This window comes from Balaenoptera borealis (genome assembly GCF_965194805.1).
Source record: "Balaenoptera borealis genome assembly, chromosome: 13".
Classification (NCBI taxonomy): domain Eukaryota; kingdom Metazoa; phylum Chordata; class Mammalia; order Artiodactyla; family Balaenopteridae; genus Balaenoptera; species Balaenoptera borealis.
The window spans coordinates 2,131,693-2,149,648 of record NC_138870.1 but is presented as its reverse complement, the minus strand read 5'-3'; the positions used below and the strand labels follow the sequence as shown (position 1 = coordinate 2,149,648).

General features: G+C 51.9%; 1 protein-coding gene across 1 annotated transcript in view; it reads right to left on the bottom strand.

Annotated features, from left to right (window-relative positions):
• The window catches only part of CACNA2D4 (calcium voltage-gated channel auxiliary subunit alpha2delta 4), an 87,558-nt gene that overhangs the window by 48,853 nt on the left and 20,749 nt on the right, over positions 1-17,956 (bottom strand). Inside the window, 6 exon segments of the mRNA XM_082350488.1 lie at positions 3,063-3,156; positions 4,645-4,742; positions 4,816-4,861; positions 6,722-6,789; positions 7,856-7,917; positions 17,852-17,923. Of these exon segments, the coding sequence (XP_082206614.1) occupies positions 3,063-3,156; positions 4,645-4,742; positions 4,816-4,861; positions 6,722-6,789; positions 7,856-7,917; positions 17,852-17,923 (440 nt within the window).

The window sequence follows — 17,956 nt, the reverse complement described above, 5'->3', positions numbered from 1 at the left end:
TTCTCTTTTAGATAAACAGCAGGGTATTATTATACACAATTTTCTCCATTGCTGAGACCTTCCATGGCAATATATATAGTTCTCAATTTTCAAGGCTACATAGTATTCCATTAGGTGGATCCACCAGGGTTTATTTAACTAGGCTCCTACTGATGGACATTTAGGTTATTTCCAATCTTTTACTGTTACAAACAGTGCTGTAACGAATAGCTCACGTGTATGTCTTTGGGATTCATTCCCAGGAGCAGGATCGTTGGCCAGAGTGTAAATGTGTATGTCACTTTGGTAGATACTGTCAGATTCCCCTCCACAGGCTTTGAAACATTTTGCATTCCCACCAACAGCACACAAGAGTGTCTGATTCCCCACAGTCTCATAACAATGCCCGTCGACAAACATAAATGGTTGTCAGTCTAAATGACAAGTACAACCTCAGTCCACCTTCAATTTGCAATCCTTTTATTATGAGCTGGATTGAGCACTTTTTCATACAACTGAGGACTAGCTGCACGAAGTCTCCGAACTGTCTCTTGGTCATTTTCCCCGTAAGTGGTTGGTGGTTGGTCTTTCACTTCTCTATTGTTGAAGTTATCGATCACGAATATATAATACAGGGACAGTCACTTTTTCTTTGTTTTTTTAAGTTGCCAACATTTTTCCAGTTTGTCATTTCTCTTTTCACCTTGCTCATGTTTGTTTGTGTTTTTTTTTGCCAAATAAACATTTTATGTTGTTAAATTTATCAGTCATTCCCTTATTGCTTCTGAATTCTGAGCCATCGTTGGGAAAACTTTCCCCACTCCTAGATTGTAGAGCAACTGGCTCATGTTTTCTTCTAGCGCTTCTGTGGTTTCATTTTCTACATTTAAATCTCTGAGTCATTTGGACTTTATCCAGGTATACGGTGTGAGGAAAGAATACAGCGTTATTGCTCTGCAGATGGCTCTCAAACCGGTTAGTATTACGTAGTCCATCTTTCCCTCCCTGGTCTGACACGATGCCCTTGTCATACACTAAATTTCCACATGCATTTAGATGAATTTGTGGATTTTCTTTTCCATTCCCTTGGTCTGCCTGTCTATTCCTGTGTCAAAACCACACTTTATAAATTGCAGAGGTTCTGCAACGTTTTACTGTCTTGTGGGACCAGCCTTCCTTCGTTGCCTTTCTTTTTCAGCGTTTTCCTGGCTATTCTTTTTTTTTTTTTTAATTTATTTATTTTATTAATTTTGGCTGTGCTGGGTCTTCGTTTCTGTGCGAGGGCTTTCTCTAGTTGCGGCGAGCGGGGGCCACTCTTCATCACGGTGCGCGGGCCTCTCACTATCACGGCCTCTCTTGTTGCGGAGCACAGGCTCCAGACGCGCAGGCTCAGTAATTGTGGCTCACGGGCCCAGTTGCTCCGCGGCATGTGGGATCTTCCCAGACCAGGGCTCGAACCTGTGTCCCCTGCATTGGCAGGCAGATTCTCAACCACTGCGCCACCAGGGATTCCTGGCTATTCTTGCCTGTTCTTCCAAATGAACTTCATACTGCCTATGTTTTCTTCTAGGAGTTTTATGATTTCAGGTCTTACATTAAAGTCTTTAATCCATTTAGACTGATTTTTGTGTATGGTGTGAGACAGTGGTCTAGTTTCTTTTCTTTCTTTCTTTTTTTTTTTTTTTTTTTTTTTTGCATATGGCTGTCTAGTTTTCCTGACACCATTTGTTAAAGAGACTATCCTTTCTCCAGTGTATATTCTTTGCTCCTTTGTCAAACAGCAGTTGTCCACATATGTGTGGGTTTATTTCTCTGCTCTCAATTCTGTTCCATTGATCTATGTCTCTGTTTTTCTGCCAGTACCATGCTGTTTTGATGACCCCAGGTCATCTTTCCTGAAATATTCTTTCCCTGGTCAAGAATATGTGTTCTCAATGTTTCCCAACATTAAAAACTCAGCTAATTTCTGAACTTGGAAAGATAAAGATTGTGTCTTCTCTCCAAACCTAGTGAGCCAGCCCCCACTGTAGAAGGCAGGACAGTACAGGGGCCAAGAGTCTGGACCCTGGAAACAGGCTACCTGGTTTTGACTCCAGCTCGGCCACTTATGAGGCAGATGACCTTGGGCAAGTTACTTATCTCTTCTGCCTTGGTGTCCTCATCTGTAAAGTGGGGATAATGATAGGACCTATATTGTAGGGTTGTTGTGAGGATCAAAAGGCTTAATGTACACTAAGTACTTGGAACAGTGCCTGGCCCTCTGTATTCTTCTTCATTCTTTAGTTTTATTTAATTTTGAATAGATAATACAGTCACATGGCTCAAATTGGTATCAAAAAGTTATATAGTGAAAAGTGTCCCTCCATCCCTGTTTCAGTTACCCATTCTTCTAACCAGAAGCAACCAGTGAGAAATGTTTCCTATATAGCCTTCCATAGATATTTTATACATACACACTCCCCTATATTGCGTTTTTCCCCCTTTAACAGAAATGGTAGCATACCACCAGGCACTGTTCTGCATCTTGCTTTTTAAACAGGTGTTTGTTCCTATAAGATTCTGTCAGTGTTTTCACGAGGACAGCACTAGGAGAGGTCTGACGTCGTCCTGATGTCGAAGTTGACTCTCACTGTTCAGGAACAGGTGTGGCCCCTGCGTCCTTCCCCTCATTAGTACCTTACACCCTCCTGGCACTCACATGCACACACGCGCTCACACACTCACATCCATTCATCTCTTCTTTCTACCTTCCTGCTAAGCACCAGAGCCCCAGGTGAAGGAGAGCAGAGGGAGAGAGGAAACCCACGGGGCTAGGACTCACATTTGTACTGCACGGGGCCCCGACCTCCCCTGCTGGAAACGAGGCCCCAGTCAGCTTGAGCCGCTCCCTCCGGGCCTTTTGGCTAATGGGAGGGGAGGCGGCAGCAGCAGGGCCCTCGTGGAAGCTTTGCCAAGTCCCTGCTGTCCCAGGGCCGTCACTCCCACACCTTCCCATCCTCCTCTCAGGACAAAGGACACAGCGGGAGGCCCTGCCTCAGCCCAGGGACCCCAGGGGCGGGACCCGCAGCCCCACCCGCACGTACTCGGAGGTGTTGAGGGACAGTGCGGTCCAGTGTGCCTCCATGGGGGCCGTCACCACCGCGTCAAACAGCAGCTCCTGCAACAGTTCCTCGTCGCCTGGGGCAAAATACGGAGACCACCCTCTTACTCCCCCCCTGGTCGGGAGCTCAGCTCACCCCCACCCAGGGGCCCTGAACTTCAGGCACGAGACGTGCTTCGAGCTGGAGGAGGTCGGCTCAGGGGGCCAGGAGGCCGCGTCCTCAGCCTCCACCGTGCGGGCAGAACCAAGGGACTGCCAGGCCTTTCCAGCTCCTGAGCTCCATGAAATCAGGAGGCCCACCCGCCAGCCGCCCTCCCCTCCCCCCCTCCCCCCTCCCCCCTCCCCCTCCCTCCCCCTCCCCCTCCCCTCCCTCCCCCCTCCCCCTCCCCCTCCCCCCTCCCTCCCCCCCTCCCCCCTCCCCCCTCCCTCCCCCCCTCCCCCCCTCCCCCCCCTCGCCATTGGGCTCCGTCGTGGCCACGCCTCCCCGAGCGCCTAAACCTGCCTGGGGCCTGCGCACACCCTGGTCCGGATGATCCCGCCCCCTACTTGCGTGGACGGCCCTTTCTTTTCCCTCCGTCTCTCTAACACGATTCTTTACGTTCATGGTGGTGAAATCCACACAGCACACACCCGACCGATAGCGTGCAGTCTGGGCATTTACACTTGCACAGAGACGGGCAGCCCTCACCTCCACAGCACAACGTTTTCATGACCCCCGAGGAGATCCACTCGGTGGCTCCTTTCTGTCCTCAGCTGCAGTGACGCCTCCTGACCAGGGGCCCCCGACCACGGTTAGAGCAGCCCCCTCTCCCCCTATGGCACCTACTCACGGCCTTACACCCCTGCATCGACACACGTGCCGCTTCCCGGTTCCCTGTCTTCTCCCCTAGAGCGCAGGCCCCGTGGGCACGAGGGCCTGGCCTGTGGGTCATTGGTAGCTTCACTGCCCCTCTGCCCCCCCAGGCCCGGCGCAGACTTGTGGGTGGAATGAATGAATGAATGAATGAATGAGGCCTTGTCAGGCTGGCACAGGAAGCGGGGTCTTCTCCCGGGTGGGACACTGATGGGACAGGATGACCCGTGCCTCCTTCCAAAGAGGAAGAAGAGGGACCACGTGGAGGGTGGCCCTGTGACTCCCCAGCTGCATTAGTGCAGGGACTTGGGGTCACCTGGGAACCCAGCTTAGGAAACACTCAACAGACACAGCCTCCAAGAGACAGGACTTGAGGGAGCAGAGCGTCAGCTACTGGCTGGGGGCGGGGACGGACCTGATGGGCAGGCCAGCATCCTTCACTGTGGGAGCCTTGACAGTGCCTGGGTGACAGACGCTTAAAGAGACCCTGCTCCCTGCCGTGGGGACACACCTGTGCCCCTGCAGGTCCCAGCGCTCTCAGTCACCGGCGTGGCCCCGGTGAGGCTGGCTCTGTCCTCTCCTTCGGGGACTCCCTGTTCTCCCTAAGCCATCGTGAGGTCTGCAAATGGGGCCCCTCTTCCCACCGCCCCGCCCGCCGCCCAGCCCACTGTCCCCACAGAGTCCTGAGCTTCGGGGCTGGAGAGGCACTCACACTCCAGGGCTGGGTCCCGCCTGGTCAGGAAGCGGACCACGGCCTCCAGCTGGCTGAGCTTGCGGTGCTCGGGGTCGATGTCCGTGACGCAGTAGATCCTGGAACCCACGGAGCCCGTTACCCAGAGCCCACACCCTGCTCGGTTCCCCCGCCCCAAGCCCCCGTCCTCACCAGTCGCTGGCCAGGCTCAGGTCCGGGTGAAGCAGGTCGTGCAGGCCTGAAAGCAAAGTCCATGCTCACCCACTGCCCAGAGTTTGCGTACCGAGTGCTCTAGAAGCAGCGTCGGGGAAGGGCCAGGCCGTGTCCTGCCTTGTTCTCGGGCAGAGCGGAATCTCAACCCACAGGACAGCGGGGTCAGCACAGATCCCGCCGTTGTCACTGTCATGTTGCTTCCGAAACGCCTTCCTTCCCACTGCCTCCTGTACCCGCCCGATGGGATCGCCCTCAAGGAGGCTTCGGCTTCCCTGGCTTCACTGTACCCAACCGAGCCCCGGGGCCCTGCGTGTCTGTGGCGGCGTGCTCAGCACGTGTTTGTCAACCGACTGAATGGACGAATGCCCTCCTGTGCGCCCACTGGCGCTCAAAGATAAGCTGGTGCTCAGTTAAGGTCTGTTAATTGAAGGAAAGGATGATGGACATGTCGAGGGCCTCTGTGGAGTCACTGAACATGGTGCTGGACAGACAGACACAGGCGGACAGCTCAGGGGCGACGGCCTTCCCCACCGGAAGCCCCTGGACGCCTGGTGGGTCTCACCACAGAGAGGGTAAGGGACGTACCCTCTGTCCTGCAGTGGTGACAGCTGGGCACGTCGGGGAAGGGGAAGAGAGGAAGAGGAAGGAAGGAGGCGGCCCAGGGGGCTTGGTTGTTGGGGGGACAGTGGGAGACAGGGAAGGACAGTGTCCTGGCGTCATGGACACGAGCCGTGAGAGGAGCCTGGGGGACGCTCCTCCTGGGACAGCTCCCGGCAAAGTGACCCGCAGATGCGTCTGGGTGGGCTGGGGTCAGAGGGTGGGGCAGCACAGCCCAGGGCAGACCCTGAAGCTTTGGGCGAGGAGAGACGAAAAGGGGCCGGAGGTCACGGAAGGTCTTTAGCGCGGCACTGTCCAGTTTGGATTTATAGAAAGATCCCTCTGGGGAAGGTCAGAGCAAGGAAGACCTGCGGGTGTGGTTTCCAGGGGAGTGTGAGTGAGCAGGATGGAGGGGAAAGACGGGGGGATGCGATGATTCAAGGGTCGGAAATGGAAGGACAGAATGTGAGGTTCAAGGGCTGTGGCCGCTTCGTCCAAGGACCTCCTGACATGTCCCAGGGCCCACGTGGGTTTTGTTCTCGCAGGGCGCCCGGGCAGCTGCAAGTCAGGGCGGGTCGGGGTGGAGGGCCTCTCTCCCATCCTCCTGCAGCGCCCCTCCCCCCATCCCCCTTCACATCCCACAGGCTCCCTGTTATGGGTGGAATTGTGTCCCCCAAAGATGTGTGAAGTGTCAACCCCAGTCCCTGTGGACGTGACCTTATCTGGAAATAGGATCGTGGCAGATGTAACCAAGTTAAGATGAGGTACTGGTGTCCTGATAAGAAGGGAAAATTGAGACGCACGAGGGGAGGATCTGTGTAATGACCGAGGCAGAGATGGGAGAGCGGCAGCCGCAAGCCCAGGGCCTGTGGGAGCCGGGAGGGGCAGGAGGGACCCTGCCCCGGAGGCGCTGGGCGGAGCAGGGCTCCCAGAACAGAGAAGCCGGCCGGTTTTTGGGGGCAGCCCCAGCGAACGGCTACGGATTTGCCCACTCACCCTCCCAGGCCTCTTCTTTCCCTCTGGATGGTCTGACAGGTAACGCCCGCCCCGTGGCCCGCCCCGTCCAGCAAGGCCGCCCGGAATCTGACCACCTGTCTGGCAGGTCTTAGACGCCGCGGGCTGTGGCGACTGTCCAGCAGACCGCGGGCCCTGGAACCTGGGACGCCAGGCCCCTCTGGCCACGTAGCCCTGCCCGCAGAGCCGCTGCCGGGACGGCCCAGCCCCGTGTTCCCGGAGAAGCCAGTTTTCCTCCGAACTGTCCGCCAGTCCTGGGCGCCAGCCGACCCACCTTCTTCCACAGACGTGTTCCCCAGGAGGACGTATTCGCCATGGCCGCGGGTCAGCACCACTCCCAAGCTGTCGGCAGAGTGAAGGACGCCGGCTCACCACCAGCTGGTGCCCGGCCCCGCCCAGCCTCGTCCTCTGACCTTCCGAGCCTCCCACGCCCACGACAGAGCGCACAGCCAGCCCCCTCCCGCCCTGGCCCTCGGCGTCCCCTCCAAAACCCCAGCAGCACTTCTGTTTTGTCCTCAGCCTCTTTCCTGGGAAGGACCCTGACATGACAGGACAAGGGCCCCCTCCACTCTCATTTTGGCAGATTCACCCTGGACCTATCGGGGCCCCCAGGGACGGGGAGGGGTCTGTGTGTCCCACACGTCCCGCAGTCGGGAGGCCCTTCCTGCCTGGAGAATCCCACCATGCCTTCGTCGGGAAGAGCATCACTTCTGAACCTTGCCTGGATACCTGAACCACTTGGGTCGGGGGGCTTTACAGGGTACGAGCGCCCGGCCCACCCCAGGAATTCCCAGTAAGGTAAGAAGGAGGGCCTGGACGCTGGCAATGTTACAAGGACCCACAGGTGCTCCAGGCGCAGTCAGGGCTGGGAACCGCCCTTCACTGAGAAATGGGTAATTCAGAGAGAAGCCCCATTTGTTCCCTAAACTGTATGATACTAGAGTGAATATTTATGTGGTGGGAGGGAACCTGAGAGATCTTCAAATCCCATCTTTCATCTTACAATTGCTTATGATTGCATTGCTTTAAATCTCTAGGTAGATCATGTCATTTAATCCACCCAGCACTGCCAAAAGACAGCTATTATTACCCCTATTTTACAGATGAGGAGCCTAAAGCACAGAGGTTAAGAAACTTGACTAAGGTCACACAGCCTGTGAGTGGTGGAATTGGGATTCCAACCCAGGCAGTTTAGCTCCAGGCCCTGCACACCAGGCTATACTGCATACCGGGCTGCACTGGCAAAGCAGGTGCAGACCTCAGAATGCAGACCTGAGTCTTTTTCTGTTACCACAAAATTGCCAACTACCTATAAGTAAATCCACCCCCAGACCTGAAAGTCCCACCTGAGCTGTTGGCTTTCATGTTGCACCCATCCCTCCCCTGCAAACAGGACCCGGCCCCTCACCTGAAAGGCGTGTCACTGATGTCCGTGAAGAAGTAGTCGTTGGTCAGGAAAAGAACTCGCTTCTGAAAGAGGCACCAGGAAAGGTGCTTGCTGGGGAGGGAGTGCCAACCACCCCTCCCCTCCCTCCCCGCCCCCCTCCCCTCCCTCCCCTCCCCCTCCCTCTCTTCCTTCCCCTCCCTCCCGACCACCCCTCCCCCCTTCCCTCCCCTCCCTCCCGACCACCCCCTCCTTCCCGACCATCCCCTTCCTCCCTCCCAACCACCCCCTCCTTCCCGACCATCCCCTTCCCTCCCTTCCCTCCCCTCCCTCCCTCCCACCCCCTCCTTCCCTTCCCACCTGACGCCTGGTGCTCCTCCACCACTTCTTACGTCCCCCAGCCCCGCCCCCTCATATCTCCTCTCAGTGACGCCACAGGCAGAGCCCCTCCCACCAGCACGCTGCAGCCCCTGGGGGTGTGTCTGACTGCAGGGCCACGGTCCAGACCTGCGTTGTCCCATTCGGGGCCACAAGCCACCACATGTGCGACTCAGGAATAGAAGTTTCAACTTTTAGTAAATGGCAGTTAACTAGAGAGCCTGGGTGGCTGGTAGTCCCTGCGCTGGGCAGCGCCTGTGGTTCAGGTGGGACCAGAGAAGGCTGCCGGCTGGAGCGCACACCTGTACGAGCCACCTGCACGCCCCCCCTACAGCCGCCCCGGCTCTGGAGTCCAGACCCCTCAGGCCACGGTGCCCTTGACAGCTGCTCTTTCCTTTCAAAGCTGCCATTTTTAGGTTTAGTTGAATTTGCACAAGTCAGGGCGTGGGGAGGGGGGCACAGTGGCTAAGGACGGGCAAGGGCATCAGACAGACCTGGTCTAAGCCAAGCCGGCCACTCACAGGCTGTGTGCGCCTGGGTAAGCGGCTTCACCCGGGCATCGCAGTTCTTGCTTGTAAGTCAGGAGTAACAGGAGCACCCCCTGCACAGGCCACCGGGAGGTGGTGAGGGTGTTTCTAGTGGGCCGGTACGGGAAGAGCAGGGCTCACGCCAGGCTCCGAAGCCCTGCGGCTGTGCCGTCCGCAGACACAGCGGATGCTTCCGGAAAAGCTACACACTGTACTGGGCTCGGGAGCTGTTCTTATTCCCTTCACCTCTTTCTGGCTTTTTTACTTCCATGTTGGAAACTGGAGTGAGATGTTGCAGGGGACATGGCGGGAGAAGGTGACAAAAAAGTTTTGCTTCTATAGGAAACCAGCTGTGGACCAAACCCAAAAGATCAGTTCCCAGCACGGGCCTCCTCCTCCATGACGCCCCCCTGCCCCCGCTGCTTCAGGCAGACCTTCTGGCAGTTGGGGGAGGCCCTGGGAGCTATGGGGCAGCTGGGGCCCAGCGAGGGCGGAGATGGGCTCCAAGTGGGGCTGGCTTGAGTCTGGAACTGGAGAGCATTTAAAAATTGTTTCCATCCTCTCTCTCTTTTTTTTTTAATGGAAGAAAAAGGTGAAATGCACACATCTGAGTGTGTCATTCCATTAGTCTGATAAATGTACACAGCCATGTAATTACCTCCATGGTGGAGATACAGAATGTTTGCCTCTCCTGCAATCTCTTTGCTTCCTTCGGTTTCAATCCCCGCACCTTCCATGGGCGCGCTCTGTTCTGAGCTCCATCCCAGCAAGTTAGGTGTCCCTGTTTTCGCGTCACATATCCTTTTGTGTCGGTAATGTCCTTAAGACCCATCCGTGCTGCTGAGTGTGTCAGCAGTGTGTTCTTTCCCTCTGCCAAGTAGTAAGTACTCCAGTGTGGACACACCACGGTTTGCTTCTATGTTCACCCCTGGGTGGTCATCTGTGGTGTTTCCAGTTTGGGGCTATTATGAATAAAGCTGCTGTGAACGTTCTTCTTGTGGACATGTGTTTCCATTTCTCTTGGTAAATACCAGGAATGGAATTGCTGGGTCATATGGTGAATTATGTTTGCCTTTATAAAACACTGCCAATTTCCCAAAGTTGTTTTATTGTACTTTCACTAGCAATGTACGAGTTCCAGTTTCTGCGCATCTTTGCCAGAATTTGGTGTTCCCAGTCTTTTAAATTTTAGCCATGATCGAGGGTATGAAAGTAGTTTTAATTGGCATCTTCCTGACGACTAAAGTTGCTGAGCATCTTTCTGTGGGCTTGTGGGTCATGTCTGTTTCTTCATTCGTGAAATGTCTGCTCAAGTATTTTGCCCATTTTTGTTGGGTTGTTAGTCTTTTTGTTGATGATTTGGAGAAGTTCTTTATAGTCTGGACACAGTCTGTGCCTTGCTTTTTCATTTTCTTAATTGTGCCTTTCAATGAAGTTCAATTTATCAAATGTTATTTAATGTTTAGTGCTTTTGGTGTTCTAAGAAATCTTTGCATAACCTCAGGTGGTGAAGACTTTTCAGTTACATTTTCTTGTAGGAGGCTTACAGTTTTAGCATTTACATTGAGAGCTACGGTACATCTCAAATATTTTTGTGTACAGTGTGAGTGTGTCTCAACGTTTATTTTTTTCATACATTTATTCAGTTGTTCCAGCACCATTTGTTGAAAAGATTTTCCTTTCTCCATTGATTTGCCAAAGTGTCTTTACTGAAAATCTACTGATGACATGTGAGTTTATTTCTGGAGTTTATTCCATCAATCCATCTGTCTATTCGTATGTCAATACCATTCTGCTTGGTTACTGCAGCTTTGTAGTAAATTTTGAAATCAGGTAGTGTGAGTCATCCAAATTTGTTCTTTTTTTCAAGACAGTTTTGACCTTAGGTCCTTTGCATATTCATATAAATTTTAGAATCACCATCTTCTATGTCTAGAAGAAGTCTGTTCAACTTTTTATTGGGATTGCGTTGGATCTATAGATCAATTTGGGGAGAATGGACATCTTAGAAGTATTGATCTTACAACCCATACACATGGTTATATCTTTCTATTTATTTAATTTTTTTCTTTGACATGTTTTCTGCAGTGTTATGTCATTTTCAATGTAGAGGTTGTATATGTCTTTGTTAAATTGATTCCTAAGTATTTTATATTGTTTGATGCTATTGGAATTGGAACTTAAAAATAATTTCATTTTCCAAATGTTTGCTCCTATATATAAAAATACAGTTGATTTCTATAATATTGACTTTGTATTCTGTGAACTTGCTCAATTACCTGTTAGTTCCAGCAGTTGTTTTGCAGGTTCTTGGGATTTTCTATGTAAACAATCATCTTACTGTGAACGAAGAGAGTTTTACTTCTTCCTTTCTGATTTTTGTGCCTTTTATTTTGTTTCTTTGCCTTATTGCAAAGATAGGTCCTGGAAAGTCCAGTGCAGTGTTAACAGACGTGGTGAAGCCAGATACCCTTACCTTGTTCACAGCCTTAGGGAGAAAGTGTTCAATCTTTCATCATTAAAAGTGAGCTTTTTCACAGATGGCTTTTATCAGATTGAGGAAGTTTCCTTCTGTTCCCAGTTAAATTTTGTCAGATGCTCTTTCAGTATCAATTGGGATGACCATGTGGTGTTTTCCTTTAATCTGTCCCTGTAAGGGGTAACTCCTCTGTGTGCCGTTGTTGCCATGTATCTTACCAGTTACAAACCCTATAATACAATGTCAACATTTTTGCTTTAAATAGTCAGTTGTCTTTTTGAGAAGTTAAAAAATGAATGAAGCTTTAACTTCACCCACGTATTTACCATTTCCAATGCTGTTCATTTCCTTGTGTTGATCTGAGTTTCCATCTGTGTCATTTTTCTTCTGCCTGAAGAATTCCTTAAGCATTTCTCCTAGTGATGAACTCTGATCTCTTTTATCTGAAATTGTCTTTATTTCACCTCTTTTTGGAAGGATATTTCCTCTATATATGGCAATTTGGGTTGACAGTTTTTTCTTTTGGTATTTAAAAACATTATGTTATTGTTTTTGATGAGAAGGCAGCCATCATTCTTACTATTGTTTTCCCCTAGCTTTTAAAAAAGATTTTCCCAGGACTTCCCTGGTGGCACAGTGGTTAGGAATTCACCTGTCAATGCAGGGGACACGGGTTCGAGCCCTGGCCCGGGAAGACCCCACATGTCGCGTAGCAACTAAGCCCGTGTGCCACAACTACTGAGCCTGTGCTCTAGAGCCCGCGTGTCACAACTACTGAAGCCCTCGCACCTAGAGCCTGTGCTCCGTAACGAGAGAAGCCACCACACTGAGAAGCCCTTGCACTGCAACGAAGAGCAGCTCCCGCTCGCCGCAACTAGAGAAAATCCCGCGCGCAGCAACGAAGACACAACGCAGCCAAAAATAAATACATAAATAGATAAATTTATTTAAAAAAAAAAAGATTTTCCCTTATCTTTGATTCACAGCAGGTAGACTATGTTGTGTTTAGGTGCGGATTTTTTTTTTTTTAATTCTGCTTGGTTTTGCTGAGAGTCTTGCATCTATTGGTTGATGTTTTTCACTAAACCCAGGACATTTGGGGCATTAGTTTTTCAAATACTTTTTTCTGTTCCATCCCTTCTCCTTCCTTCTGGGACTCTAAGGACATATGTTAGACCACTTGATATTACCCCACAGGTAACTGAGGAATAATTTTTAAAAAACTTTTCTTTCTGTTCTTTACATTGGATAATTTCTATCTGTCTTCACATTCACCGTCCTTTTCCCCTCCAATCTGCTGTTAATTCCACCCTGTAGAAACTTCCTTTCAGATGTTGTACTCTTCAGTTTTAGAATTTCCACTTGGTTCTTGTGCTGGTTTTACACTGTGTCAAATCAGCTAAGCTGGAATTACATTTTTTTCAGACTCACTTCCCTGTATGGTTCCAAATTAGGGTTGGCCAGATGAGGAGTCTGCATGAGACTCGTAAGGGAGAGCAAAGCCGCGGCCGTGTTACACGCTGGAGGTGCGTACGGCACGTCGGGCCCTGCGGCAGCTCGCTCTGCTCTGCTGGCTTCCCTTCTTGGGACGGGCAGCTGCCACTGGGCCTCCTCCTTCAGCCTCTCTGAGATCTGAGCCAGTGAGCGTGCAGGCCCAGGTGAAGGGCACGAGCTCCTTCTGCAGGTCCCACGTCCTTGTGGCTGGAGACAGAGACAGATGCTGGTTTTAGTTTGTCCTCATGGGTTCCTGTTCTTCCTCATGGGTTCCAGTTTGTTCTTGCTTTCCCCCACATCTCATCCAGTTTTCTTTCCCAATCGCTGGCGCTGCCAACCTACGATGACTTCAAGCTCATGACTAGAGGCAGAGACACCTGCCTTCTGTAGACATTTTTACCAGCTCCCCCCATTTCATTAGGTCTACCCCCTACAATAAAACCCTATATTCATATCACTTGTAGTGGTTCTGCTTCTTTGATTAAATCCTAAACATTTGTCTGCTGAGATTCTCCATCTGTTCACTCATGATGACCATCTTTTCCTGTAATTCCTTGTGCATATTTATCATATCTGCTTGAAAGTCCTTCTAATTTCAATAGCTGGGTCATCTATGGATCACATATAAGACTGCTTTTTCTTTTAACTCTTTGCTAAGAAAGGAAACATCATCTTGTTTCTTCATGTGTCTGGTAACTTTTGTCTACTGGCTATTGTGGAGAATAGGTTGTAGATACTGTCTTCCTCCAGGGAGTGTTGATTTCTATTTTACTCAGCAGATAAATGATGGCTGACCACCTTGAGCTTGCAGAGACTTGATGACATTTTCGTTAGGGTGGGTCTGTTTCAACTTTGTCTTTAGGTCTCGGGTGAGTCCCTTGGCCTTGGGACATAGTCTTTACTCCCAAGGTGTAGTTCTTCTGTGCTTTCAAAGAAAGTTCCAAGGTGTTTACTGAGCCTCTCCACCCTGCTGTGACTCCAAATTTTCCCCACGACCACAGGAAGCAGTGAAGTCCCTGCTCTGACTTTCAGCTCTCCAGCTGTTGCCTAGAGTCTCCCTGGAGATGTGTAGCTTCAAGGTCAGCCAGGAGTTTGGGAGGAACTTGCATACATATGTTAGGGCCAGCCCACCTATGAATCCCTCATTTCTGGGGTACCTCCCCTCATTTTCTGACACTCTGGGAGCCCAAATTCTGTTCTCTGACACTTCAAGATGATAACAACAGATTTCTGCTTGAATTCTAGCTGTTCCATTCCACATGGACTGGGGTATGCCCTTTGGGGAAAGAGCCATATAAGCGTACATCTCACCCAGTGTACTTCTCTTTTTTTTTTTTTTTAATAACACTATTAACCAATTTTTTTTTTTAATTTCTACTTATTTATATTTATTTTTGGCTGTGTTGGGTCTTCGTTTCTGTGCGAGGGCTTTCTCTAGTTGCGGCAGGCGGGGGCCACTCTTCATCACGGTGCGCGGGCCTCTCACTATCATGGCCTCTCTTGTTGCAGAGCACAGGCTCCAGACGCGCAGGCTCAGTAATTGTGGCTCACGGGCCTAGTTGCTCCGTGGCATGTGGGATCTTCCCAGACCAGGGCTCGAACCCGTGTCCACTGCATTGGCAGGCAGATTCTCAACCACTGCGCCACCAAGGAAGCCCCAGTGTACTTCTCTTGATTCAAGGGTTGAAGCCTCTTTATCTCTGTTTCTGCCTGCTTTGGGTCACTTTCAAGTGTCTGTGAATGTTTGTGTTTTTCTTAATATTTTGTCCAGATTTATAATTATCCATGGGAAGGTTAGTCTAATGCAAGCTACTCACTTATGGCTAGAATCAGAGCTTGGAGATATCTTTTAAGGATGAAGCAAAAGGAAGCGAGAAGAGGGGGTGGTTCCTGAATCCTGTTAACAGGAAGAGAGCTGGAGAGGTTTGGGAGTAAAGAGGTGTCTGACGATCTCCTCCTTTAGACTGCCTCCCTTTGCTGGAAAAAAGAGAGAGAGAAAGAGAGAGAGAGAGAGAGAGAGTGTGTGTGTGTGTGTGTGAGTGTGAGGCGGGGGGCCCCGGAGCACTTTAACCCCATCTCCCTGAAGCCAGCGCACAGGGGTTAGAAAGCAGTGGAGGAACGTGGGGTGAAGCTGCCCTCAGCGCCTTGCCAGCTGCTGGCAGGTGTGTGGACACACGCGCCTGAGTGAGCAGGGTCCTTGGAACAACCCAAAGGCTGGTAAAGCCACTACGTCTGCCTGCCTCTCTCCCTCCCCCACTGCTAATTATTTGCTCCAAACTGTCAAAACAACATGAGAATGAGCAAAAGGGTCCCTAGGATACTTTGCTTTTCTGGTTTGTTCTTTTAAACGTGTCCCAGGGTATCTGATGAGGACGCTGCTGATGGCTTAGAAATCATGGCACCTGCCGCTGGCCCACATTTCGCGGCAAACAGCCTACTGTCAAAGCAGCAGACAGGAGGCCTGCAGGCCAGGTGAGCTCCTCACAAGTTGGAGACCCTAGACACCGGGCCAGGTTGTGTTTCTAACAGTTTTGGAATTAGTTGCACACATTCAACAGCATGGATTCCTAGCCGCATCCTTCCGAGGGGCCCACACTCTGCAGCCCGCCGTGGCTCCCAGGCCCCCCAGCACTGAGGCTTGTCTGCTTCTCTCATTTGCATTCCTGAACTCGGCTTATCTGGCCCCGCAGGTCTTTGAGTCTGTGAGTCCTGCTCTGATCATGCTGGGGTGCTACCACTGTCCTCAGCGGCACCACCATAGTTGCCTGTCTGGAGCTTAGGGGAGATGGAGAAAGGTCTGAATTAATCCCTGGGAAATAAGGACGCATGCAAAATCCCCTGGAGAAAATGACCAAGCAGGTTCTGGCCTGCCAGGAGAATGGCTTGAATGATAACGGATGTTCCCACAATGCTCTAAGAGAGCCTCCCTGGGCCTAGACCTGAAGGGTGTTTCTGCTGAGGACCCCGTAAGGTAGACATAGGCTGAGCTGAGGGAGGGGCACCATCACCAGGGCAGTGAGAGGCTGGATTCCACCACGGCGTCCTTCGTACCAGCAAAGTGTCCCGCCTACACGGGCAGGCACAGTAGCTTCCGGGCATGAGAGTAAAGAGAGGAACGACTGATTAAAGAGGGCTGAGTCATGATGTAATGGGTGGAGGGAGAGGAGAAGACAGTGAATCTAAAGATGGGACAGAAAGGCATCTCTAAAGAGACTCGGGAAATCTTTAAGTCTGGAGACTGAGTGAAGAAGTCAGGGCCTGTCCTACAGGAAGGCCTTGCACAGCCGTGGTCGGGAGTGTGTGGTCAGAATCAGACCCAAACACGCAGGCTTGGAGATTGATCGTCTACGTCAGGGGTCCCCAGCCCCTGCGCCGCGGACCAGTACCGGTCCATGGCCTGTTAGAAACCGGGTTGCACAGCAGGAGGTGAGTGGCAGGCGGGCGAGTGAGCGAAGCTTCATCCGCAGTACCCCTCGCTCCCCACAGCTCGCGTTACCGCCTGAACCATCCTCCTCCCGCCCCGATCCGTGGAAAAATTGTCTTCCACGAAACCGGTCCCTGGTGTAAAAAAGCTGGGGACCGCTGGTCTACGTCACCCTGGGCAAGTTTTTGCTTTCTGAACTTCCTCATCGGTAAAATGGGGATAGGACAGGACGTACATCACAGGGTGTGGGAAGTGAGTGAAGGCTTCTGAAGTGCTTAGTCCAGCTTCTAATAAATGTGAGCTGGCATCATCATCATGATTCGTTGTAGTAGAGGTAAGGCGTGAACACGATGTGCTGGGAAACTGTCCACCACGGTCATGACCACGGTCAGCAGCACCCTATTTCTTCATGTCAGAGCACCTCGTGCCAGGAAGCCTTTGTCAAATTGCAAATTTCACCTGGACGGTCTATTAACAGCAATGAACACATTTTGAAGGGATAGACAGTAGTTTCAGGAGACGTTCAGACTGCCTGGATCCAGTTAGGACCATCCCTCGGTGGCTTTGAGAAGCGTGAAGGCCACATGAGGACACGACGCTGGGAGCAAAGAATGGAGGACAAACCGCAGCCTTTCCTGCGCTGGTCTGAGTGAGACCTCGCCCTGTGCGTGGAACTCACATTGTAGCCTGGAAGCAGGTCCCACCTGATGTGCTCTGGCAGCGCCGGGTGGGTGCGAGCTCCCTGGTGCCCGTGAGCAGGAGTCCGGATGGGATAAGGGTGGAGGCGCGTGGAAGAAACCTCTGCCGTTTCGGATCAAGAGAAGGACCTGCTGGGCCTGGTGGGACATCAGGGGTGTTGCCCAGCCTGCCCGAGGGAGGCCCCTCTCAGCCTGGAGCTCATAAACAGCAGGCAGATGCCACAGAAATGAGACGCGTCCCAGGGAAAACCAGCGCATGCATCTAAGAGGAATGCAGAGTTGCTTTCCTTCCCAGCGCTTTCCTGTTAGGCTTCCACGGAGGTCCGTGTTTGTGGAGGAACTTGGGTCTAGCTGTTGCCGACCGATGCCCGCGTTCTCTCCGCAGAGGCCGATGGGCAGCGGGAGGGGGATGCGGGGGTGGCCGCGAGGGAGGAGGTGACATTTGCAAATATGTCAAGGGACAAAGCAGCGTCAGTGCAAACGCAATGGGACCTTTTCAACGAGAAGACGAAGTGGTCTTTTGTAAGCGATGGGCGGGTCTGTGGGGACAGGAATGGTGTAGCTGTGGGGACCCGTCCTGATTATCTGTGGTTGCCATGGGTGGAAATCGCTCTACGGAGTAGCAATTCTTTTCAACCTCTTCCCATATAACATGTTTTACAAGAGCTGCTAACAATTGGCAAAATTAACTGTCACTTTCCCCCTTTCCACCATAAACGACAAAAGGGCCAGATGGCAGGCGGCGTAGGGCAGAAGGAAGACTTGCGAAGGGCTGGGCTGGCCGCTGCCTTGCTCTGCGGCCTCGGGAACCAGGCCCTGGGGAGCGGTAGCTCCCCGGCCGGTGCTCCGTGGGGCCGATGCCCGCTGGGCCGGGCCCCCCACGAGGGCCCTCCAGGCTCCAGCAAGCTCTCAAGGCTTTAGCTCGAATTCAGCCAGGTCCTTGGTCACCACCGCCAACCCCAGTTAACCATGACGCCGCTTCCTGGGAGCAGACCCCAGTCTTTCCCTCGAGCGCCTTACCCCTCTGTCCAGCGGAACCTTCACGTCCATGGAGAGAGACCCTGTCTCCCTGTTGATCATGGCTGTTCTCAGCTTCAGGGGGAAAGAGGACAGAATTAGTAATAG